Source organism: Mustela nivalis, assembly GCF_964662115.1.
Source record: "Mustela nivalis genome assembly, chromosome: 2".
In the NCBI taxonomy this organism is placed as follows: domain Eukaryota; kingdom Metazoa; phylum Chordata; class Mammalia; order Carnivora; family Mustelidae; genus Mustela; species Mustela nivalis.
In genome coordinates, this window is record NC_139021.1 from 180,171,584 (window position 1) to 180,198,254 (window position 26,671).

Below are 26,671 nucleotides of genomic sequence, written 5' to 3' on the forward strand. Positions count from 1 at the left end.
ATTTTTTTCCTGCAAGGTGGGGGTGTCTGCATTCTGGAAGCTTCCTTGCCTTGAGCTTCAGCTGAACTAACTCTTATAAACAGAAAAAATATAAAAGGATATATATGGGGGCACCTGGGTGGCTCAGTGGGTTAAAGCCTCTGCCTTCGGCTCAGGTCATGATCCCAGGGTTCTGGGATCGAGTACCGCATCGGGCTCTCTGCTCGGCAGGGAGCCTGCTTCCTCCTCTCTCTCTGCCTGCTTCTCTGCCTACTTGTGATCTCTGTCTGGCAAATAAATAAAATCTTTAAAAAAAAATAAAAGATTAAATTAAATTAAAATCTTAAATAAAAAAAAGAGATATATATTAGTATCAACTGTGATTCTAATTCATACTCTTCATCAAACTTCATCAAATCTTAACAAGTATCTATAAATCAAAATGCTCATTAAAACTGATAAGAAAACTTCTCCAAAGAGGGACAGGTCTTTTATTTATTTATTTATTTATTTTTAAGATTTTATTTATTTATTTGACAGACAGGCAGGCAGAGAGAGAGAGGAGGAAGCAGACTCCCTGCTGAGCAGAGAGCCTGATGTGGGGCTCGATCCCAGGATCCTGGGATCATGACCTGAGCCGAAGGCAGAGGCTTTAACCCACTGAGCCACCCAGGCGCCCCAGGACAGGTCTTTTAAATAACATGATGTCTCTTAACGCTGGAAAACATAGTCACCGTGGTGGATATATGGGTACAGACTCTATCTTTTTTCTGTAATTTCTACGCATGTTTAAAATACTTCGTAATGGAAATGTTCAAGAGAAAATGGAGGGGCACCTGGGTGGCTCACTGATTAAGCGTCTGCCTTCAGCTCAGGTCATGATCCCAGGGTGCTGGGATCGAGCCCCACATCAGGCTCCCTGATGTGGGAAGCCTGCTTCTCCCTCTCCCACTCCCCCTGCTATGTTCCCTTTCTCACTTTGTCTCTTTGTGTCAAATAAATAAATAAGATCTTTAAAAAGAGAGAGAGAGAAAATGGAGCTGTCTGTGTGAATTCTCCAAGACTAATCTTTTAACTCTTTGGACTAACCTACAGAATTGAAGTGCTTATATTTTAATAAATAACAGACCGAAATTTTAAAAGTGGTTGTAAGCCAATGATAAGTAATAAATCATTTTAGTTATTTTAACCTATATCCTTCATGTTGGGGTTATTGACATTCTTCAATCTTTTTCTTAACAAATCTGGATTATTTACGCAGTAAAACAGGTTTTCTGGAGTTGTTTTTAACTCAGTAGTTTTAAGAAAGTAAAGTTCCTTGGACATCAAATTAGAACATCCCACTATCTGGCAAATGATTCAAGCAATCCCCACCAAAACAAATGACATCACAAAATGTTTATATAAATAGCGCTATAAAGGAAAAATACAAGATTTATTTCAACAGTTTTGTTTCAAATAAGGAAAGAAGCAAAGAACCTTAAAAGACTGTCACAGGGACCACAGAAGCCAGTCGCGAGAAGCCATTGGCAATCCCCTGGGCAGTGATGCATGTATTCATTTAGCGTTCTATCTCTAACTCCAAACACCATATTCTCAAACAGATGCCTAAAAAATGTCCTCAATTCTATGTATTTATTTAACATTTCCTGTTGTAACATTTTGCTGAAATTCTGTATTAAGCTCTGAAAGTGAACATAACTTTAAAGTAGTTCTCAGACACAGACACAATTTTAAGCACACTTTACCAGGCTAAAGTCTGTTCCTCATTATCAAAGACAGACAAATATGTTTTTGTCTGGTGGTTCCAAGGGTAAAAGAGAACACCTGTATTTAAAAACCAGGAAAGAAACTTGCCCTACACAGTGTTAACTTCAAGCATTTATTAAAACTGTCAAGCTTCAGGAAAAAGGAAAGACTATGGATACAGGGCCTCAGCAGTTCTAAACGAAACAAATTTAACATGGAAGATAGTAAAATTAATGGCATGAAATACAAGACAATAAATCACATATAATTCTTGTTTTCCAGAGGCAAGAGTAATGAAACCACAAGCTCACATTTCAAGCTTCAAACACTTCAAGTTTTACATTATATAACCTGCCAAAGTCACTGAATGCACACAGAAGGACATGTGTTAAGTGTTCTCCCTCCTACTGCCTATTCCCTTATTACCAAAAAGAAAACAAACTCTAAGATAAAAGTACATGCAAATAGTTATAAATTCATTTCCCATCAGCTTGTGGCAACTGAGATTCAAAATTTAACACAAATTTAGTACCATATCATCTTAATATTCCATATTCCACATAATATAATCTTCCATATCATATTAATATTCCATCCTAAAAATCCCTCCCCTTTCTTTAACAAAACTTCATGCTAATCTTAAAAAGAGTCTGTGAAAAAAAACAAGCAAATACTAGTCCTGGATTGTCAAGGTACTTTCCCAGAAATGCCTGTGCACTACATGAACAAACTGGCAGGTAAAATACTCCTTTAAACACATAAGAACAGTCTGCCAATGAACTCAAAATATTTGTGCATAGATTACAGATTCTCAGTTCTCACAAGATTCCCACCTAGTAGACACAGCACTAATTATAATTTCTTAACAGGGCAAGAAAGGATCCTGTCTTGGCACCAAAACCTTGAAAAAGGTAGAGCTGTCCTCAAGAATTAACAGGAAGCGGGGGGAGGGGGTTTGGGAGAAGGGGGTGGGATTATGGACATTGGGGAGGATATGTGCTTTGGTGAGTTCTGTGAAGTGTGTAAACCTGGTGATTCACAGACCTGTACCCCTGGGGATAAAAATATATGTTTATAAAAAATAAAAAATTTTAAAAAATAATAAATAAAAAATAATAATAATAAAAAGAAATGCAAATTAAAAACACATGCCTATTAGAATGGCTATAATAAAGATAATAATAAACACAGAAAAAAAAAGAATTAACAGGAAGCATTTCTACTACAAAGTCCCTACATTTTTTCTGTGCAACATTAAAAATAATTGTTCTATGTACAATGAAAAGATAAATCCTAAATACCCAAATGACCATTAGCAAGACACAGAAAGTATTTAGAGACTACAAAGTCTCATGTCAGATTTTTCAAAATACTGCTCCCATTTGCATATGACTGATTACTATTACTGCTGATGACCAGTCTATCAGTACACTAGTCTGAAGCACAATGTATATGCTTTCTGTTTGAGTCTCTAAATAAGAGATTATATAGCTTAAATGAAGAACTTAACTTTTATAGACTCATAAATGTTAGTACCTCACTGCCAGGATTTCTTGGAAAATTTTGGAAAGGACTCTGGATCTCAGGATATTATTTCTTTGTCCCTTGCCTATACAGTTAAAAGAGAAGAAAAGCGGGCAGTTCCCACAAACGGAACAGTAAAACACTGTAACACCAAGGGGGAAAAAAAAACCATTGAAATACATGAAACCCGAAGTAAGCACACATTAACAACACGTGGCCATTTACCTTCACTGAATTCATCTAGCAATTCTTCCTTGGTCCAATTACAAGAGGTTATTAGAAAAAAGCCTTTCACGTTCAACGCCCCAGACAGGGATTTCACATACTGCTTCCTCTTCTCAATCGCATTGTCAGGATTAAGGCTTATGGCATCAAAAGTTCCTTTGTCAATACAAATATGAAATCCAGACAGCTTTGTGGAAAGATTCAAAAAGTCTTCTACCTATATTAAAAATCAATGTCTTTATGAGAACAATTAACACACAATCTCTCCTGAATTCAAGTGACAATCTGTAAAAGATTACGGATAAAAAAAACCAATGAATTATGATGGCATTTTACATATAATAAATATATTTTCAACTTTATAGCTAACTTTTATGTGGTTCATTCTAAGATCATTAAAGCTAACATTGGTGGGAGACTAACACTGTTTCCTGGACATTCCAAATCTCTACAAATTTGGAAACAAATCAAAGCCAGGTGTACGGCCTAATAATACCAGCACATAACAGAGCCTCCAAGCCCAGCTTATGAAAGTTATTTCCATCAAAAGTAGAATATTTGACATGTTCTTAAAGATGACAAAAACTATGCTGAACTCAAAACGGGTCATTAGAAATACGATGATTTTTAGCTGATATGATTACCAGTTACGTGACTCAAAGTAAACTCAGTAAAATCAGAAGTTGCTCAGCCCTGACCAGCAGCTCAGCAAGAACTATAGGATAAAATGAATGGCATAAAGCTTAAGAAATCAGAAGACTGGGGCGCCTGGGTGGCTCAGTGGGTTAAAGCCTCTGCCTTTGGCTTAGGTCATGATCCCAGGAACCTGGGATAGAGCCCCACATCGGGCTCTCTGCTCGGCAGGGAGCCTGCTTCCCTTCCTCTCTCTGCCTGCCTCTCTGTCTACTTGTAATCTCTATCTGTCAAATAAATAAATAAAATCTTTTAAGAAAAAAAAAAGGGAAAGAAATCAGAGGACTATTTAAACTGCAGTTACTTAACTTTATAAATACCATGCAGTTTAGGTTGTGGAAGTCACACATCAGCATATCATTCATTTTCAATAACCTATTAGTATATTTTAAGCACCTGAGCCAGTGATCCGCCACAATTTCATTTAATACAATACTTCGTCAGTGTACTTAATTCTGAAAAGCTACTTTGAAAAACTGAGCAACTAGCTATTATTCATACAACCTTAATACATTAATCATAAACACTGTATTACCTAAAACCCTTTGATTTTAAAATGTGGATCTTTATGTTTATCTACATTAGAACATGGTTTCTTTTCTCCGCCCTCACACCAAAGTATTCATTATACCTGAAGCAAAGGATGACCACTATTCTTAGGAGCTAAGTTTAGAGAGGGTCCTATCTGAAACACCTGTATCAAAGTTCCCGTTCATTCAACAAGTATGTCGTGAACACCTATTAAATGCAGGGATTTCTCAGTCACTGAGAATATAATAGTAAACAAAAAAAGAAAGTGTCCGTGTATGAGAACATATCTTATGTTCTCTAAGGGAGAAACAACAAATAAATAAGCTAAACAAATAACTTTAGATGAAGTGCTTTGAAGACAACAGAAACAGAATAATAAACACAGTGAGTGACAGGGAAGAGAGATGTTTTGGAAAAGGAGTCAGGAAAGGTCTCAGAAGGTGGTATCTGAGCACAGATGTGACTGATGAGAATGAGCCAAACAAGCTCAGATCTGGGGCAAGAATATTCCAGAGAGAGCAGCAGGTAGAAAGACTGGAAAAGAACAGGCCCGACATGTTTCAGGAGCAGAAAGCAACCCAGTGTGACTGGAATACTGGTGAGAAGAGGAAACCAAGTGAGAAAGGAGGGGCTTTGTAAGGGGGATGGGGACTCGGATTCCATTCTCAATGCAACGGGGACATTTTAAAAGATCACTCTGCTTGCCCTGTGGTAACAGAGGGTGGCAAGAGGAGCAATGGAGAGGCCACGCAAGAGGCCACCGCAGCCACGGAGGCAAGAAATGATGGCGGCTCGGACTTCGGAGGGCACAGAGGAAACAGCAAGGAATGGGCACGTGCCTGATACACTCTGAAGATAAAACCAACAGAAGGAAACACAGGACTTAAGGCAAAGAGAAGCATCAAGGATGACTCTTCCGGTTTTAAGTTAATACAACAGGTGAATGGTGGTATCAGTAACAGAAATGGAAAGACGGCAGTAAAGCAGGTTTAAAGAGAAAGTAAGAGTTTCCTTTTGGACTAAATGAGAGACTACTGCTATCTAGGCAGAACTGTAAAATAGGCAGTTTTTAAGTCATTCTAGAGCTCAGGGCACCTGGGTGGCTCAGTTGGTTAAGCAACTTCCTTCAGCTCACGTCATGATCCTGGAGTCCCAGGATCGAGTCCCACATCAGGCTCCCAGCTCCACGGGGAGTCTGCTTCTCCCTCTCATCTTCTCCCCTCTCATGCTCTCTCTCTCACCCACTCTCTCTCAAATGAATAAACAAAATCTCTAAAAGATAAAAATAAAAATAAATAAATAAATCATTCTAAAGCTCAGAGAAGCCTGGGCTAGATCTATAAATCCAAGAGTCATCATCTCCTTATGGATCACAGGACACAAAAATAAACGAACTAATCTTCGGTGGCACTACACCACTTTACGTATCTACAACTTTTTGACCTAGTTAATCCAAAGTTAGCGGCCAGTATTTGTGTATGTTCACAAACATGAGAATTAACACACTCATACATAAGGAAGAGGAGAAAATAACTTCCCCAAGCTGACTAGACTGAAAATTTTCAGTTACTTAAAGATGTTTCAATTTGGATTATTTATAATTAATCCTTAATTTACAAGTTCAAAGATATTGTTAGCAAATATACTCTAGAAATGCTTAAACTTTATAACTTATATTTTAAAAAATTTATAGTAATATAATAGTTACCTTCAACTTAATGTTAGATAAACCCTCTTTCTCTATAATACTTCCAGAAAGCTGTATTGCAGAAGGTGAATAATCAATTCCGGTAATATTAGAGAAACCAAATTTTGCCTAGAGACAGAGAAACAATTTTATACTTTAGTTTAAAATAAAGTTTTAACATACTGCTTTGCTTATGAATTGTAACATTCCTTTAGGACTGGGACTGCTTTATTTACATAATAGATCAAGTGACATATACTATCCAATAATCTACAGTTTAAATTTTATTGTAGAATCTAAATAGACACTAAGAGTTCAAATTTATATCAAGTGACAATTCATTTGTTTTTATAGTATTTGGTTTCTATTCCAAAAGAAAATTAATTCTCTCAAAGATAATGAGAATGTACGTGTAATATTTTTGCCTTCAAGCAGAAAAATGTAACATGAAACTTCTGATGTTGACATGCTCTAATTCACACATAAATCTGTCAAAAATTTTACTTAGCACAATTAAGTTATATGAATAAATGAAATGAATACGTAGTAAGTTCTTGAAAAATTTTCCTTCAGTATAACTACAAATCACAATTTTCAACCAGCCATGTGATTATTAACCACATTACATTTGTACAGTATTTTTTTGAAATGTTGACAAAAACTATGTGAGGTAGGTTGTTGGGCAAGTATTAATATGCTGGAGGGGCCTGGGTGGCTCAATGGGTTAAAGCCTCTGCCTTTAGCTCAGGTCATGATCTCAGGGTCCTAGGATCGAGCCCCGCATCGGGCTCTCTGCTCAGCAGGGAGCCTGCTTCCCCCTCCCTCTCTGCCTGCCTCTCTGCCTACTTGTGATCTCTGTCTGTCAAATAAATAAATAAAATATTTTTTTTTAAAAAAAGTATTAAAATCCCCAAAGAACCAAGGCTCAGAGGACATTAAGAGTTTTGAGCCAAGAACTTTAGCGCCAGCTGTTCACTAGCTGTATGAACTTACCTAGAGTGTGTGAGCCTGTGGCAAAAAAAAAAAAAATGATGGCTTCCGGTCCTCACCCCACCCCTTAACACTGTGCCGAACATTTTTAGAACAATCAGGCTAAAGGTAATTTCAAAGGAAATTTGAAGAAGAAAAGCAGTGTAGCCTGAAATTCTATTCCTGCTCTTCACTATTTACCTAATTTATTTCCTTCAAAACTTAACCTACACCTACACCTTCCATTAAGACTACCTTGACTTTTCACCTAGTAGCTAATTGTAAACTCTAGTTAACACACAAATTATATCCCACAGAATTTTTTTCCCTTTGATTATTTTTATTTTAATCTCAAGGTCTACCATCCCCACTTTGATGCCAACTCTTTTGAAGAACTGACATTAGAAAAGACCACAGGAGACCCAAATAAAATAATGATCAGAAATCAATTTTAAAACAACTGAAATAAATGACAGTTCATGGAGAATTCTGAGACCTGAAAACTGTAACAAAGAACCAAATGAATAACGGAAATGAAAAAAGCAGTAATTAAACAGATTCAAGGGTAGGCTTGACAGTAGATTAAACACAGAAAAAAAATTAGTGAATTTTAAGAAAGGTCAAAAGAAAATACTCCTATTAGGCAAAGAAGAAAAGGCACAATCAATTAAAAACAGCAAACAACATAAAAAAACAAAATATAACACTGTATAAAATCTAAAATAAATGTAATAGGACTCTCAGGAGAAGAAATGAGAAATGGGGCACGAGAGAAAATGGAATATGGGTCAGAATTTTCTAATACCAATGAAGGACCTCAAGCCACAGACTAAAAAAGCAATATAAATCTAAAGAAGACTGAAAAAGAAAAAAGAAAACCAGTACTGTGTATCTGATAAAAACCCCAAACAGGAAAACCTCAGAAGTATCCAGGGAGTGGAGGGTAGCGAGAAACACAGGAACAAGAGACTACCTTCGAAGACTAACAGTAAGACTGAAAGCTGACAATAAGTCATAAAGAATGGAAGCCAGAAAATAGCAAAGGAAAAACTGCAGTCTAAAATTTTATGCCCAGCAAAAAAGAAAAAAAAACATCAAAAATGTAGGTGAATCGGGGCGCCTGGGTGGCTCAGTGGATTAGGCCGCTGCCTTCGGCTCGGGTCATGATCTCAGGGTCCTGGGATCGGGTCCCGCATCGGGCTCTCTGCTCGGCAGGGAGCTTGCTTCCCTCTCTCTCTCTCTCTGGCTGCCTCTCTGTCTACTTGTGATTTCTCTCTGTCAAATAAATAAATCTTTAAAAAAAAAAAAAAAATGTAGGTGAATCACTTAAAAAGCCCTTTTATAAGCAATGACGATTAACATCACAAAAACAGACAACAAAACATTATGTGCCACAGAAGCAAATATAAATGACCATCTATTAAGTTCATTAAAAAAAAAAAAGCAATCTCTGAATCAGAGATTATCAAAATTTTACTTTGAAGGAACAGGGCAGGGACACCTGGGTGGCTCAGTCAGTTAAGGCTTCTGCCTTCAGTTTGGGTCATGATTCCATGGACCTGAGATCGAGCCCTGCATGGGGCTCCCTGCTCAGTGAGGAGCCTGCTTCTCCCTCTCCCTGCTGCTCCACCTGCTTGTGCATTCTCGTTCTCTGTCTCTCTCTCTCAGCCAAGTAAATAAATAAAATCTTAAAAAAATAAAAATAAATAAAGGAATAGAGCAGAGCAACCCTGTCGGGACCCCTCTCGTTCCTGAAAGGTTTTTTTCCTGTATCCTTGCTTAATAAACTTCTATCATTTACTCACAAGAAGGAATAAAAGAAGGGAGGTATGGAGGAAGCAAGGAAAGAAAGAGAGAAAGAAAAAGAAAAGAAAACGAAGAAAGTAAAGAAAGAAAGTGAAGGCAGGCAGGCATAAATATTTTTGGGCTTTCCCAGCCATACAGTCTCTGTCCCAAATATTCAGCTCTACCACCACAGCACACATGCAGGTACAGACAATATGTATATAAATACGTTTCAATCAGTATTTTTAAAAACAGAGGAAGGCCAGATTTGACCCTCAAACTGTAGTTTACCGTACCTTATTCTAGATCTAACTTCTGATCTACAAAAATACAGAGTGCAGAAAACATTTTAAATGACAGAAGTACAATTAGAAAAATCTACATCATGGAAAATCATTTGGGACTAATAAACTTTACCTTTTACAACAAAAACATCACATAGTTAAGTAAGGAAAAAGTGCAGGGAAAAAAAAGCCTTAGAGAGACTATCAACCAAATGCAGTATGTAGTCTCAACAGAATAGAAATTAGAGAAGAAAAAGTCCATGAACTTGAAGACATACCAAATCTGATCAACAGAGAAAAATAGGGGGAATAAAGATGAACAGAGCCTCACAGACCTGTGGAACACTATGAAAAGTTCTAACACTGCTATTTCCAGACTCCCAAATGGAAAGAAGAGTTATATAAATATTTTTTCCCATCAGTGAGTATAATAATGAAGTTTTTCTTCTTTAGACTGTTAATATGATAGGTTATATGATTTTCATATAATGAACTGGCATTGCAATCTCAGAATAAGCCCCATCTGGTCATAGAATCTAATTCTGTTTATAATATCACTGAACCAATTCCTCAAAAACTGCAAACTCACTCAAATGAAATAAATAACCTTGATAGGACAATCAGAAATTCAACAAAATTCAACATGTATTCTAGAAATAGAAAGGAATCTCCTCAACATGATAAAGGACATCTAAAAAAAAAAATCCTACAGCTGACACAACCAACCCCCCTTTTTTTTAAAGCCAATACATCTTTAATGGTGAAACGCACAGGTGGATTGGAAAACTAAAACTGGAACAAGGGAGGCATGTCCTGTTGTCACCACTTCTAATTAACATTGTATTGGAAGCCATATTTAATGTAATTAGGCAAAAAAAGAAATAAAGGGCATACAAATTAAAAAGGAAGAACTAAAACTTCCCCTATTCATAAACAATGACTGTCTACATAGGAAAGCATAGGAAATCCATCAAAAAAAACTCCTAGAACTAATAAATGCAAGGTTACAGAGTACAAGGTCGATACAAAAAAATCAACCATATTTCTAGCAATAAACAATTACAAACTGAAATTCTTTTTTTTTTTTTTTAGGACTTTATTTTGGGACTCCTGGGCAGCTCAGTTGGTTAAGCATCTGCTTTTGGTTTAGGTCATATTCCCAGGATCCTGGGATCAAGTCCCACATCAGGTTCCCTGGTCAGCAGGGAGCCTGCTTCTCCCTCTGCCTGCTGCTCCCCCTGCTTATACACTCTCTCTCTCTGACAAATAAGTAAAATCTTAAAAAAATAAAAGATTGTATTTATTTATTCGACAGAGAAAGAGACAGTGAGAGCAGGAACACAAGCAGGAGTGGGAGAGGGAGAAGCAGACTTCCTGTCAAACAGGGAGCCCAGTGCAGGGCTCGATTCCAGGACACGGGGATCATAATCTGAGCCGAAGGCAGACACTTAATGACTAAGCCACCCAGGCGCCCCAGAAACTGAATTTCAAAAATCAATACCTTTAAAATACTCCAAAAAATATATATTGATACAAGTATAAAAATCTAAAAGGCTCTATATGCTGAAAATGAAAAAATGCAGATGAAAGAAATCAAGGCAGATCTAAATAAATGAAGAGACATAACATGTTCATGGATCAGAAGACTATAGATAGTAAAGATGTCAATTCTCATCGAATTACAAATTTAGTTCAATTCCAACCAAATTTTCAGCATGGATTCTTTTGCAGATAAATACAAACTGATTTTAAAATTTATTTGGAAAGGTAACAGCATTAGAATAGCCAAAACAACATTTGAAAAAGAAGGACAAGGGGCACCTGGGTGGCTCAGTCATTAAGCATCTGCCCTCAGCTCAGGTCATGATCCCAGGGTCCTGGGTGTGAGAACCACGTCAGGCTCATTGTTCAGCAGGGAGCTTGCTTTTCCCTCTCCCTATCCCTCTGCCTGCCATTCCTCCTGCTTGTGATTATGCTCTCTAATAATAAATACAATCTTTTTACAAAAAATTAGAAAAGAATAAAATTTGCAGAATCCCACTACTCAACCTTTAAAGTTTACTAAAAAGCTACACTAATCAAGACAATGCGGTGTTACAAAGGGATAGACACATCAATGAAAAAGAGTCCAGAAACAGATACACAAAACTCTGGCCAACTGATTTTTGGCAAAAGTGAAAAGACAATTCAGTGAAGGAAGAGCAGTCTTTTTAACAAATGGTATTAAAAGAAAAGGACATCGGGGCGCCTCGGTGGCTCAGTCAGTTAAGCGTCTGCCTTCAGTTCACCTCATGATCCCAGAATCCCAGGATCAAGCCCTCATCAGATTCCCCTCTTAGCAGAGAGTCCGCTTCCCCTCTGACCCTCCCCATCGCGCACATGCGCACTCTGTCTCTCTAATAAATAAAATCTTTAAAAGTTTTTAGGGCACGTGGGTGGCTCAGTGGTTTAAAGCCTCTGAATTTGGCTCAGGCCATGATCTCAGAGTTCTGGGATCGAGCCTCGAATCGGGCTCTCAGCTCAGCAGGGAGCCTGCTTCCCCTCTCTCTCTGCCTGCCTCTCTGCCTACTTGTGATCTGTCATATAAATAAGTAAAAAAAAATCTTGAAAAAAAAATTTTTGTAAACATTTTACTTACTTATTTGAGAGAGAATGAGTGAGAGAGAAGCATGAGGAGAAGGTCAGAGGGAGAAGCGGACCCCGCAAGGAGCTGGGAGCCCAATGCAGGACAAGATCCTGGAAGTCCGGGATCATGACCTGAGCCAAACCAACTGGGCCACGCAGGTGCTCCTTTAAAAAAAAATTTTTTTTTTAAATAAAACAAAGGGACATGTATATGCAAAAAAAAAAAAAAAAAAAAAAGATTCTTGACTTGAACCTCATCTTATACAAAAATTAATTCAAAAAGGATCATCGTAAAAAAGTAAAACTGTAAAAACTTTCAGGGGAAAAGAAACGAGAAAAAGTAGATTAGGCAAAGAGTTATTAGACATGACACCAAAAACACAATACATTAGGGAACCTGGGTGGCTCAGTCCTTAAGCATCTGCCTTCAGCTCAGGTCATGATCCAGTGTCCTGGGATTGAGCCCCACATCGGGCTCCCTGCTCAGAGGGAAGCCTGCTTCTCCCTCTCCCACTCCCTCTGCTTGTATTCCCTCTCTCGATGGCTCTCTGTCAAAGAAATAAAATCTTAAAAAACAACAAAAACACACAATACATTAAAGAAAAAAAAAACTAGGGGTGCCTAGCTGACTCAGTCAGCAGAGCAAGTAACTCTTGACCTTAGAGTCAAGAATTTGAGCCCGGCGCAGAGATACTTAATAGAAAAAATATAAAGAAATAACTCAAACTGGGACTTTATCAAAATTTAAAATTTTACTTTTCATCTCTTAACAGAATAAAAAGAGAAGCTAGACTGAAGAGAAGTTAGAAAACATTTACAATTATGTTTCAGAGAAGACTTGTATTCAGAACATACAAAGAACACACAAAATTCGACAGTCAGAAAACAATTCAATCCAAAAATGAGCAAAAGACTGTAACAGAAATTTCACTGAACAATATATAAAGATAACAAGTAAGTACATGAAAACACGTTCAACATAATCAGCCATCAGAGAACTACACACTAAAACCATCATTAGACGTCACTATACACATATTAGAATGTCTAAAACAGCAAACATGGGCAATTGTGTCAGCAAAGATACATACAGACCAAGCGCAACCACCATACATTGTTTATGTATGTGAAATGTGAAAGCAAAATGGTACAACCACACAGAAAAGTGGCTTGGCAGTTTCTAATAAAGGTAAACACATATTTACATTAGCGAAATTAAACACGTTCATACCAAAATGTTTACACAAATGTTCACAGCAGCTTATTCATAATTGCCAAAAACTACCAACAATTCACATGTCCTTCAGCAAGTACATGGATAAACAAACTGCGATATATCCATACATTGGCCACGTTTCAGCAATAAAATGAATACTGCTACGTACAAAAACGTGGATGAATCTCAAAAGTACCATGTTGAGCAAAAGAAGGGGAAAACTCAAAAGATGATAATACTGCATGATTCCATTTTATAGGATATTCTCAAAAGCACAAACTAGTGATGGAGAACAGACTGGCGGCTAGCAGGGGGAAAAGATGGGGTTACATAGGATGCACCTATTCTGTATCCTGACTGTAAAGGTGATTATATCAACCTGTACATGTGCTAAAATCCACAGAACTCTATGCAAAAAAGTCAATGTTATAGTATGTAAATTTTTTAAATTTAACAGTAAATTACGAACTTGACACTAATAAAATGTTAACATCTAGATAAACAGATAAATTTGAAAAACACAATAAAAAACCCTCCATATTCCAGAGGATGTCACCAAGAATTCTTCTGAATGTTTAAGGAAGAAACAAAGCCAATTACAAGTTTTCCTAAAGAATAAAAGGAGAGAGTTTTCCCATCTTGTTCAGAGGCCAGCATAACCTTGATACAAAAACCTTACATGAAAATTTCTTGTGAAGAATATTTCTTACTAATCTCTCTCATGAAACTATACAAAGGGTAAGCAAAATAAATACTACCAAATGAAATCCAATAATCTATGAAAGGGATGATACACAGCAATCAAACTTGGTTTATTTCAAGAATGGAAGTTTGTTGTAAGAGTGACCAATTAAGGGCACGTGGCTGGCTCAGTTGGTAGAGCATGCAACTCTGGAGCTCCAGGTCGTGAGTTCAAGCCCCACACTGGGTGCAGGGCTTACTTAGAAAATATTAAAAAAAAAAAATCCGTAAATTTTTTTTTAATAAAAATGTCAATTAAGGGCGCCTGGGTGGCTCAGTGGGTTGAGCCGCTGCCTTTGGCTCGGGTCATGATCTCAGGATCCTGGGATTGAGTCCCATATCGGGCTCTCTGTTCAGCACGGAGCCTGCTTCCTCCTCTCTCTCTGCCTGCCTCTCTGCCTACTTGTGATCTCTCTGTCAAATAAATAAAAATAAAATCTTAAAAAAAAAAAAAGAGTCAATTAAAAAAAAATAAAGACACCCTGTCCCCAAAACCAATCAATTCAACATTAATAAAGAAAAATCATCTAATCATCTCAATATCAAAAAAAGCAGCTGATCAAATTCACCACCCATTCATGATTAAAAACTTAAAGGGGAATATAAAGGAACACCCTCAATCTGATAAACTATCTAAAAAACCTATAACTAACACCATATGTAACAGTGAAATACTAGAAACCTTCCTCTTCTACTAGGCTATCTGCTTTCATATTTCTATTCAACACTGTATTCAAGAGTACAGAGCATTTCAATAAACAAGGTATCAAAGCTGAAATTGAAGAACTAAAACTACATGACATTACTGTACATAAGAAAATCTAAAAGAATCTATAAATAAACTATTAGAATTAATGTCTGAATTACCAGATATAAAATTAATAGAGAAATCATTTGTGCTTTTATTAGCAATGAACTACTAGAAATTAATTTTTTTTTTAGATTTTATTTATTCAGGGGCGCCTGGATGGCTCAGTTGGTTAAGCCTCTGCTTTGGCTCGGGTCATAACCCCAGGATCCTGGGATGGAGTCCCATAACAGGCTCCTTGCTCAGCGGGGAGTCTGCTCCACCTCACCCTCTACCCCTCCCCTTGTTCGTGCTCACGCGCGCACTCTCTCTCTCTCTAGCACACACGCTCTCTCAAACAAATAAATAAATATCTTAAAACAAGTAAATAATATATCTTAAAAAAAAATCACAGATCTAAATGTAAAAGGTAGGGGGCACCTGCCTGGCTCAGTCAGTGGAGCGTGCTATTCTTAATCTCAGGGTTGTGAGTTTAAGCCCCACATCGGATGTGGAGTCTACTTAAAATTTAAAAAAAGAAAGAAAGAAAATAAATGTAAACTTAAACATTTGGAAGACAAAATAGGAAAAAACCTGTGTGACCTTGGGTTAGGCAAAGAGTTATTATGTTCACAAAAGCACAATCCATATGAGAAAAAAGTCAATAAACTGGACTTCATCAAGAACTTCTGCCCTTCAAAAGATGCTATTAAGAGAATAAAAAAAGAAGCCAAAGACCAGGAGAACATATTTGGAAACCACATACCTGGTAAAGAACTTATATCCAGAATACATAAAGAATCCTCAACTCTTACCAATAAGCAAACAAACAACCCAGTCTAAAAATGGCCAAAAAGATCTGAACCCCCATCACCAAACAAGATATACAAATGGCAAATAAGTACATGAAAAGGTGGTCAACATCATTAATTATTAGGGAGATGTTAATTAAAACCACAGTGAGGGGCTGCCTGGGTGGCTCAGCTGGTTAAGCGTCTGCCTTCGGCTCAGGTCATCTGGGTACCTGGGATTGCACTGGAGTCAGCTCAGCAAAGAGTGCTTCTCTCTCTCTCTCTCTCTCTCCCTCTGCCCCAGCCCACCACCCCACCTTGCTCATGCTTGGCCGTGCATGTGCTCTCTCTCTCTCAAATAAATAAAATGCTAAAAAAATAAATAGGGATGCCTGGGTAGCTCAGTCAGTTACCCCATCAGCCTCCCTGCTCAGCAGGAGCTGCTTCTCCCCCTGCCACCACTCCCCACCCCCCCACCCCCGCTAGCACGGCATTCTCTCTCTCTCTCTCTGACTAACAGATAAATAAAATCACAATGAGAAACAAGTACAGCTAACACCAAAAACAGCCTAACATGATGATAGACATCAGAATAGTGAAAGCTTTAGGAAGGAATGGGAGTGAGGGAGTGCACAAAGGGGCTTCTTCTATGACACTAACAATGTTTGAGTTCTTGATTAGTCTGGTGAGTTACACAAAGGTGTTCATTTTGTAAATGCTATATACTTAATGACCATTTTTCCATACGTACATCACACTACATTTAGTAAGTACACATTAAAAAAGAAAGTAACTTCCCTTAAGACTCCACCTGTAGGTGGCTTCACCAGTGAATTCTAGCAAACATTTAAGGAAGAAACACTAATCATTAATGAACTCTTTCAAAAAAATACATTCTCATTTAATGATGTCAGCATAGCCTGTTGCTAAAACTTGACAAGAACACTACAAAAAATTTAAATTACTGAGACAATCTTTCTCATGGGCAGAGTTGCAAAACCCTAAACAAAATATTAACAAAGTGAATCCAATGATATATGTAAGTTGGAATCATTCCAGAAATGCAATTGACATTTAAAAATGATGAATGTAATTCATCAACACAAACAAGCTAAAGAAGAAAATTCATATGATTATCTCAACAACAGGAAAAATATTTGATAAATAACAATATTTATAAGAAACACACACACTCACTCTCTTTCAGCGAAGGAGGAATAGAAAGAAACTTCTTTAGTCTGATACCAAGTGATCTACAAAACAAATTTACAAGCTAACATCATACCTAACAGTGAAACTTTCAAAGTAATCTCTGGAAAGGGGAAAAACGACAAGGATGTCTTCTGTTACCACTTCTTTTCAACATTCTACTAGAAGTCCGAGACCGTGTAATAAGAGAAAAGTTATAAAGGATTGGAAAGGAAGAAAGAAAATGACCATTATGCAAAGTCTGCATAATTACACAGTTAACTACTGAACAACACAGAGGTTAAGAGTGCTGACACCCCATGCAGTCAAAAATTTGCATTTAACCTTTGATTCCCACAAAACTTTACTAATCATCTATGGGTATTTAAGGGTTGGGGCTTGGTTTTAGTCAGTTTTTTTAAAGCGAGAGTGAGCCAGAGGAAAGGGCAGAGAGTGAAAGAGAATCCTAAGCAGACACCACACTCAGTACAGAGCACGACACCATGCTCAGTCTCACAACCCTGAAATCATGAGCTGAGCCAAAAATCAAGAGTTACACGCCTAGCGGAGTGACCCACCAGGCACCCCATAGCCTACTGCTGAGTGGAAACCTTACTGATAAAATAACAATCGATCAACATGTACTTTGTATGCCATGTGTATCATATACTGTATTCTTACAATAAAGTTAGAGAAAGGAAAAGATTAAGAAACTCACAAGAAAAATACATTTTAGGACTATACATACATTTATTGAAAAAAATTCCACAAATAAGTGGGCCTGCATAGTTCAAACCGCTGTTGTTCAAGAGTCAACTGTATATGTAAAAATATGAAAGAATTTACTTTCTCAAAGTCTCAAGTCTCAAAGTCTCAAAGGATAAATCATTAGCTTCTACAAGTAAACTACTAAAATCCAAAAGAATCTGCAGGTAAACAAGAGAATGAATAAAGCTGAGTATAAAAAAATCTTATACAGCAATGAAAATGAATGTGTTACTACTACACACAACAACTTGAGTGACTCTCACAGAAAGTGGAGAACACCCTGGAAAGCAAACTGGAGTCCTCCATGTATACGTTCAAAAACAGGCAAATTAATCTCTAATGTTAAAACTCCTTGCCATTAGTGGCTTCCTTTAGAGAGGAAGGAGAAAGTAATTTAGAAAGGACTGGTAGGGAGTTCAGGGGAGTTTCTAGAGTCTGTAATATTTTTTACTTCTTGACCAGGGCAATAGTTGATAGGTGACTACAGTTGTGTTCCCTTTGCAGAAATTCACTGAGCCACATGCTATTGATTTGTGCACTTGGACATACATACATTATACCTTAAGCTTCAAAAACATTTACCGAAGTTTTTTCTAATCATACTCCACTGCTTAAAACATTTTAATGGCTTCCCCTAACCTAAAAGTAAAATCTAACCTGTTAGACGTGGTATATGATATGGCTCCTACCTTTAAGTTAATCCTCGCCTCCGTCCATCCCATCAATACACTTTATATTCTAACTTCCCAAATTATTTACATCCCCAGTACATGCTGCTGCTTCAAACCTTCACGTCTTTATTTATTTATTTGTTTGTTTGTTTATTTTTAGCAATCTCCACACTCAACATGGATGGGGCTTAAACTCACAACTCCAAGATCAAGAGCTGCACACTCCACAAACTAAGCCATCCAGGCACCTCCAACCCAAATCTTTAAATATTATTTCCACTGTTTGAAAGTCTCTCCCTCTCCCACACTCACCACATCCTGCCCCTGCAACTTCCACCCAACGTGGATATTAGCTCCTCCAGGACCCTTCCTATCTCTGCTCCCCCAAATTAACCGCCCTCTTTTCTATATTCAGTCATCTATTATCACACATATCAACTTACAGCATTAATTGTTTATATGTCTGTCCATCCTCTATTGTATTCAAGTACAAGGTCTATATTTTCAGGTTGCCAATGCCTAGCACAAGGCCTGGCATGTGGAAGCCATTCAATAAATGTCACCATTATGTATATATCCATTTACATTAAGACAGTAAAGCCATCTAGGAGGAAGCCTAAGTTTTATAATTTTCTCCATAGTACAAGCCACAGCCATGAGCACACAACAGGTACACAACAGTGATGGTTTCGTGCCAAAATTCAGTTCCATAGAAAAAATACGCTCTTCGAACCATATGCACATAAGGTATTTATGTCCTACAAGAAGCGTAAAAAAGTCACCTTTCTTTTATACACACAGATTTCCAGAGTTCTGAGCTAAAGAAACCAATTAAGATCACCTTGTCAAAAGCTTTAGAAAAAAAACTACAATACACTACACCCAGAGAAATTAAGTGGCTTGCTCAAGGTCAAGACTAAGGCCAGAAGGGCCAAAACTGGACTCAGATCCCCTGGCTTCTCAGTTAATGCTTTCTCACAATCCATGCAGCCTCCCTTTTCTACTGTGTACTTCTCAAAGTAAGTGGTACAACTCCTCTACTACTTTGTTTATTTATTAGTTGTTTGGTTTTTGGTTTTTGGTTTTTTTTTTTTTTGCTCTTCTACTTTAGATTAACATAATTAGTATCCTCACTTCCAAGATTTCTTTTTTAATTTCACTTCAAAATTTGGCTTTAACACATGAATACTAAAAGTACCAACAAGTTCAACCAAGAAAACACCATTTCCAGTTCCAATATCAAGCACTGAAGCATCCAATGGAATCTTGCGGTTTTGCATCCACCTTATTAGCCGATCCATACTCTCTTCTCCAAACCTATTAGAAACAGAGAATCCGTTATTCAAAGACCAGAGGAATATAGAGCAAAGATTATAACTATATTCCATTTAAGCAGCTTATACAATATGCTCAATTAAGCCTTTTTTTGAAAGAAGACGTAGCATCTGTGGCTGCTTAAGCTTCACCTGTGCTATTACTGAAGAGAGTATGCTCCCAAGAATAGGACACAACAGATAAGGTCAATATGTTACTTATTAACGTTTCACTACATCAGCATCAGCACTTGTATATGCTGATGGCTCAAAATGTTACTGCTCATTGAACAAGGATGATCACAGGATGATAGCAACTTCCTAACACAGGTTTCCCCCACTAATGGCAAGTAGAGCACTGCTATGAAATCTTTCCTAAGGCAAAATGGCACAAAGCAAAGAAACAATGACCAGTAATTTATGTGGTAGAATTTTTCAGCATTCCCAGACTCCAAAAATAACCTGTCTTAGGCCTGATACCACAAGACACGTCTTGCTAACACAGGCACAAAATAAATCAAGATAAAGCACAGACGCTCACAGACACTGTTCAAAGCTATGGTGGCCTTGCGCTGGGATGCTGAGTGTAGTTCCTGGGGAAAGAAGCTTGGCAGCACCACTCTTGCTGCTGGGATATGCACTGCCTCCCTAAATGGCTCACTGAAAAACAAACGGTGAACGCTATTTTTGCTTTTCACCTTTCTTAGTACAAGAGAAAATCTTCATATTTCTTTCAGTTAACAAAAACAGGTACTAATATAAGTCTTTCATAAAAGCTGAGAGACATAATGTGAATTTTCAAAAAGCAGAGGATACCAATATTCTCATCAAATTTAAGTCTGGACCATTAAAAGAGAGAGAAGAGCGAGATTCTTTAAATCTACCTGCTAAAGCCAGAATCAGTCCAAGATTCCCAGAACTTTCAGGTTGTCTTTATTTTCTTTGGGGGTAAGCACTTAAAAGACGTACACACACACACTCTTCTGAATCATAATTCCGCTATTTTTTCTAACTCACCAGATTTCTCCTGTATCTCCATATTCTTGAAAAGTTTGCAGCTCTCTCTCATAGACAGCATCCCAACTATATAAATAATCAAATGCAAAGCAAGATTCTTGAATCAAACTGAATTACAATGTAAATGTTTCTAATACATTGTAGGTATTTATGACAGAAGTTTAAGACATTATCAGTGTTTTCAGTAAGTGCACTAGATCACGCTCTTAACATCCTTGTTAAAAGAATGAAAGACACAGAAAAGCAGATAAGTTTACACATGTAAAGCTCTAAGTACAATACCTGACACATAAAAATGCTATATATTTTAGTTTAATTTAAAAAAAAAAAAAACCCACACACCCACAAATAAGTATGTGTCCACGGATCCCTAAGTCCCAAACACGAGCCCAAAACTTCACTGCACAGGCACAGTGTCATCATAGCACATTTCAGCCTAAAACGTGCGGACACAAAGATTTCCTACCAATACAGTGGTTCCTCACAAGGGAACTCAGCAAACACAAGCTCTGCCTAAAGATTAAACTGCACGTTTAACATTTACTCCTTGGAAGTCTAGTTCCCTCTCCCCAACATCTGCCTTCGCTTCCCTCGTCCCCTCTCCAGAATCGCTGCTCCCTCTCGGTCCTCCAACTCACCTTCCATCCGTACCTTTCCCCTGGCATTCGCTCACCCATCTATTAATTCGCCCATAAATACCGCACATCGATTTAAGGTCAGATCACTTTCTCCTCGCTCCCTCCTCGGGTCATCCTCCCGCTCCCACATCCCTACCCCATCCCCTACCCAGCAGCCCTACGTCCCGGCCCCTCGCGCTTTTCCCAAGCCCGCCCCTCCGGGTCCAGACCCCCCAACAAGGCCTCCCCCAAGAGCTTCGGAGGCCATTCCGCACCTCACGTGCCCTTTACACGCCGGCTCCTTGGAGCGCCTCTTAACCACCCCCAGGGTTGCCCCTCGGGATTCCAGCCCACCAGCCCCCTCTGAGCTTCCTCGCGCCACTCCCCGCCCCCCCCAGGTCCTCCCCATCTTCCGGGGCCCTCTTCCCCCTCCCCGACCCTTCCCGGGGCCCAAGCCGGGCGGAGCTGCTCAGGCTCCCTGCCCAATGCCACACTCACTGCTCTCGGGTCCCCAGCGCCGACGGGGCGAAGCCATCCTCCCCGGGACTGCCGCTCCGGGACGGCTCCGCGGCCCCAGCACCGCCGCCGCCGCCGCCCGTGCCCGAGTTCATCCCGCTCCGCGCCCCGGAGGGCCGTTGGGGCCGCCATAGAGACGAGGCACAGGCAGAGCGGCCTCGTCGGTGGGCGCCTCTAGGCGGCAGGAGGCTGCCCTCTCTACTACTCCTGGCCTCGGCTTCCTCAGCTCGTCTTTGGTCCCGAGTGGAGGTTCGCAAACCCAGGCGCGGTCGCCGGGGTCTCGCCTGCCTCTCTGGCCGCTGCCGCCGGCGTCAGAGGCACCCGGTTGCTGGGGTGCCCGCCTAAGCGCCGCTGCATGGGAGGACTGCTGTTTGTAAGGGACTGAGAGGAAGAAGCAGGTCCAAATGGAGTCAGGTTTGCCTGAGACTTAATATCCAATGTTAACTGCCGATTTGAGCCTCTTCCAGGAATGGAATTTTAAACCAATCAGTATGGAATTCTCTGGTGGGCATTAGTGAAGTCATCTGCCTGAGAAGATTCCCTTAAGGGAGAGTGACATTGTCCGAACCAATCCATTCTTTTTCTTCTTATTATTTTATTCAAGTATAGTTGACAACTTTACGTTAGTTTGGGATGTTGAAATAATCCATTCGTAATGTACTAGCCAACGCACCCCCTGCTTTTTTTTTTTTAATTATTTTATTTATTTATTTGAAAGAGACACAACTAAAGAGGGGACAGAAGGAGGGGAAGTGGGAGAGGGAGAAGCAGGCTTCCCACGGAGCAGGGAGCCAATGTGGGGCTGGATCCCAGGACTCTGGAATCATGACCTGAGCCTAGGGCAGATGCTTTAGGAACGAGCCACCCAGGTGCCCCAACCCTCCCCACCCACACCACCCCCAAACCGATATCTGATGCCTATAAAAACCTTCCATTTTGCACAACTCCTCAGAGCTCCCTTCTACTTCATAGACTGGGTGTCGTCTGCTTCATGATTCACTGAATAAGATCTATTAGATATTTAAGGTTACTCAGCTGCCTGGTGGCTCAGTCTGTTAATCCACTACTGACTCTTGACTTCTGCTCAGGTCATGATCTCAGGGTCAGGTGATGGAGCTGGGTGTTAGGGTCCGTGCTCAACTCAGAGCTGGCTTGAGATTCTCTCTTGCCTTCTCTCTTTCTCTGCCTCCCCCACTTGCACATGCATTCTCTCGTGCTCTCTCAATAAAGAAACAAACAAGATATTTCAAAAAAACGTTACTCAGCTACATTTTTTAAAAACAGGACTATTCAAGGTACTGCATTTTGGAAAAGGCTGGCAATGGGAAAACCACATTACCTTAAGCCAACACTGCTGATTGCAAACACAAATCACCTCATGTATGCACATCATGGTCAGATCTGGAAATTGGATGGGATAGTCTGCTGCATTATTCGGCTTCCTGGTCAGAGATTTAATTTGTAGTTTGGATTCTCCCTTAAAAATAGCATTCTGCCCTCTCGGAACTTGACATCACTGGTGGACACGGAAATTTATGCCCAGAGAAATGACTGCCTTACGACACCACCACACCACATCCTCCCCATCCCCCACACCAAAGTACTCCAATCATGGGAATCAGAGTGTGTGGAGGAAAATGCTGGGAGTCAAGATGCTCGGATGCCTGTCTTAGTTCTGCCCCTAACCAGGCACCTTCACCTTGCCCAAGACTCCTAACCTTTGTATGCTTCAACTTCCTCACCTGCACCATGCCTAAGATAGATGGTGACTGGTTCTTACCAGGTTGCTCCCAAACCAGGAACCTGAAATTCATCTGCTCTTGGTCTGACAACCACTGGGAGTTCTGTAGTATAATATGAGAAATCTATGAGCCAAAGGTCGGGGGGGTTCTGTAGCAGCAGTGAACTACTGACAGTCCAATGTCCTAGGCAAGGCTCTCAAAGGCTCCTAGGAAAGCTGCCTTCCTACCAAAAGGAATGTTTCCTAGGCCGCGTTTCTGTTGACTCAGCAAACAGGAGTCCAATAAGTCCCTAGAGGTAAACAGCACCAACAGTTGACAGAGACCCCAGTGAGGACTGAATGTGCATCTTCTCCTAGACAAGATGTTCCAAGATGTTCCAGCAACTACTGGTGCTAGAATACAGTAAAACACAGATGGGGATCCATGTGTATAGTGATTAAAGGACTCAAGAAATAACAGAAGTAACCTTATTACAGTGTAATAAAACCACCAAATGCCACAGCCAATTAGTGCTGCGCTGGGCAAATGGTTGTTTTGATCTTTTCCAGGCTCTAGATGTTAGAGAAAGCAAGCTTGAATGTGACCAAGTCTTAAAAAGTTTTAGGTTCTAATTAAGAAGCACCCATGAAAGATAACGCCATCTTCAACCTGGTGTCCTGCCAACACTTAAGATGTTTTTGCTGTGTGTGATGAACACTATAAACAGTTGTTGGTATGAAGCCCTGGAAAAACCCTCTGTTTATAAAGAGTTCCTGCTCTGGCTCCAGGATAACTCTGGCTGTTTAGTCCTGACGGCTGTGTGGGGCACCACCTCTGATCACCCAGGGCAACAGGATTCTTAGTGGAGGGTGGAGAAGCTCAATCCGAGCAGAGCTGCCCATCACCAAGGAGAAGGTGGAATGATCCAAGGAACACAGTCCTCTCACCAGGTGTCCATTACATAGGCGGTATTGGGGGGTGTGGGGGGAGCTCTTCGGATGCCCTGGTTGCCTCAACCCTCTCTCATGCTGCCAATCCCTGCAGCCCGGAACCCTGCTTACCTACAACTTCCCTGAAACAGTGCTTTCAAGAGTTCTCAAACACTTCGCATTTGGCAAACCGAGGGTCAAGTTCCAGGCTTTACCTTCCTGGATCCTCTTGCAGTGATCAACACCACCTAGGATGCCATTCTTGAAAACCCCTCCCTATTTTCCCAGCACCACCTACTCTTAAGTGAGCCTTCTAAAACGGGAGGTAGGCACAAGGCTGTAGAGTTGGATTCAGGTTTTGAGTCCTGACCCTATCATGTAGGACTAGAGGCAAGTTCTGTCAGTTCTCAGGGCCTCAGTATGCCCATCCTTTCACAATTAGGGCCCTTGTAGAGATTAAATGAGAGAACTCCCGTGAACTCCTACGTGCCTGACCCATGGTAAACGCTCAATAAATGCTAGCACAGTTTCTTCGGTTATAAAACAGAGTTTACAATAGGTCTATTTGGAGCGCCTCGATGGCTCAGTCAGCTCAGCGGCTGTCTTCAGCTCAGGTCATGATTCCAGGGTTCTGGGATCAAGCCCCATGTTCTGCCTCTCCCTCTGCCTGCCACAGCCCCTGCTTGTTCACACACACACTCTCTCGCTCCCTCTGTCAAATAAATAAAATTGTTAAAAAATATGAAAATTTTAAAAATCAACAAAGTGCATTTATTTCAGGGCATTGTTAGTAAAACTGAATAAGGGCATAGAATGTACATCTAAAGAGCTTAGAACAGAGCTTGGCAGATGGTCAGTGTTTGGTAAATGTTAGGTATTTTTCTTACTATTAGTGACTTCCAGGTTCATCCTCTATCCCCAGCTCTAGGCTTTTACTGCTTTGGCCTAGATGTCTCTTGTTATGTGAAATTCAACCTGTTCAAAACTGAACTTTCTTGCACTGCCTTCTCCCCCAGCTCTGATGCCTCCAAACCCTATCTTCCCCATGTTCTCCATTTGTTTGGCTCCTGACCATCCTACCATCAGCCAAAGCAGAGCATCATCATTGTCTTGCCCTTCCTCCACCCCTCTGCATGCAGCTTCTCCTGGTCTCAAGGCTCAGGGACATTTTTGTCATCATTCTGCCTTCCCTTGGGCTTCTTCAGGCTCACAGCTCACTGGGGCCACCACAGCCCCTTCCCAGTAGACCTCCTTCAAACCATTCAGCTCTAGGCCCCTTCTCTGTTCCCAGCTATCCTCTCTTCCCCTCTCTCCCTCTACAGAGGTCCCTAAAACCCAGCTGGGTTTTCTCTCCTTCGATGCCTGATGTCACCCATTCCTTTCCTTTGTGTTCTCTTGCTTGATCACAGATTATGGAGTCACCATCTTGAACTTCAATCACAACTTTGTCCCTACCAGGCATGACCTTGGGCAAAGCACTTACTTTAACCCTTTTAGGTTCCAGTTTCCTTGACTACCCAATGGGCATAATCCAAATGAAACTGGACTTTCTTGTTTCTACTTTCAGACCCATCGTGGCAGTGTGCCATTTGCCGGCATACACGTACTTGCAGAAGTGCACTGCTTTGTTTTGATAAATATACAGAAATGGGATTTTACCATTTGCATTGTTTGTAGGTTGCATTTTCTGTTACCAATATTGTGGCAGGACACCTGGGTAACTCAGTCATTTAAGTGTCTGCCTTCAGCTCAGGTCATGATCCCAGGGTCCTGGGACTGAGTCCCCCTGGAGATACACCAGGAAGTAAATCAAAGATGAGTCCCTGTCTTCATGCAGTTCAGCATATGCCAGTGGAGGAACAAAGGCAATACGCTGGGGAAATGAATAAGCCAGAGATGATGTGAGGTGGTGCTGACTGGGAAAGGGGAAGGGAAACAGGGGAGGAAGATTGAGAACATCAGGTGAGGGCTGCAGTCCAACTAGGGTGATAAGGAAGGATTCTCTGACAGGGTGGCACCAAGTGGAAACCTACAAGAGGTCGTCATAGGTAGTATCCCCAGTGAAGCAGAGTCTAACACTGAGATGAACGTGAAAGTTTATTAGGAAGTGCTCTCAGGCTCACCACCTACTGGGGAAGGGAAAGAAACAGAGCTGGATGGAGGAAGTGGTTGGGACCGGGGTACAGCTACAACAGCACCTCAGCTAGCACTCGCATCCTTTCCCCCACAAAGCACTCTGGAACTGAGCTGACCCTTTGGAGTTGCTCCAAGTTGAAGGGAAGGTGGTGGACCTTTATCTGTCTGCACTGATAAGGCCTTGAATGTTGGTTGCCCAGGAAAAGGGG

At 40.1% G+C, this 26,671-nt stretch overlaps 1 protein-coding gene and 1 long non-coding RNA gene across 8 annotated transcripts in view; one reads left to right on the forward strand and one right to left on the reverse strand.

Moving 5' to 3' along the window:
• The window catches only part of EEF1AKMT2 (EEF1A lysine methyltransferase 2), a 69,517-nt gene extending 47,658 nt beyond the window's left edge, over positions 1-21,859 (reverse strand). For 2 of the 7 annotated variants that reach the window (XR_014309181.1, XR_014309182.1), the window contains exons 1-5: positions 21,659-21,824; positions 20,544-20,609; positions 19,416-19,530; positions 6,410-6,517; positions 3,478-3,694 (exon numbers count right to left, since the gene is read on the reverse strand). Coding sequence is in view for 5 of the 7 variants with exons in the window: in XM_082721685.1 (XP_082577811.1) it covers positions 3,478-3,694; positions 6,410-6,517; positions 19,416-19,530; positions 20,544-20,609; positions 21,436-21,569 (640 nt within the window). In the remaining 2 variants the exon portion in view is untranslated. Of the gene's footprint in view, positions 1-3,477; positions 3,695-6,409; positions 6,518-19,411; positions 19,531-20,543; positions 20,610-21,435; positions 21,585-21,658 lie in introns of those variants that run through there. The other 5 variants (XM_082721687.1, XM_082721686.1, XM_082721688.1 and 2 more) reach the window with 5 other exon arrangements.
• Positions 7,753-11,637, forward strand: LOC309860131. Its single transcript, XR_014309183.1, has 2 exons — positions 7,753-8,463; positions 8,675-11,637. It is a non-coding gene; the product is annotated as an uncharacterized lncRNA (long non-coding RNA).
• Positions 21,860-26,671: the final 4,812 nt, after the last annotated feature.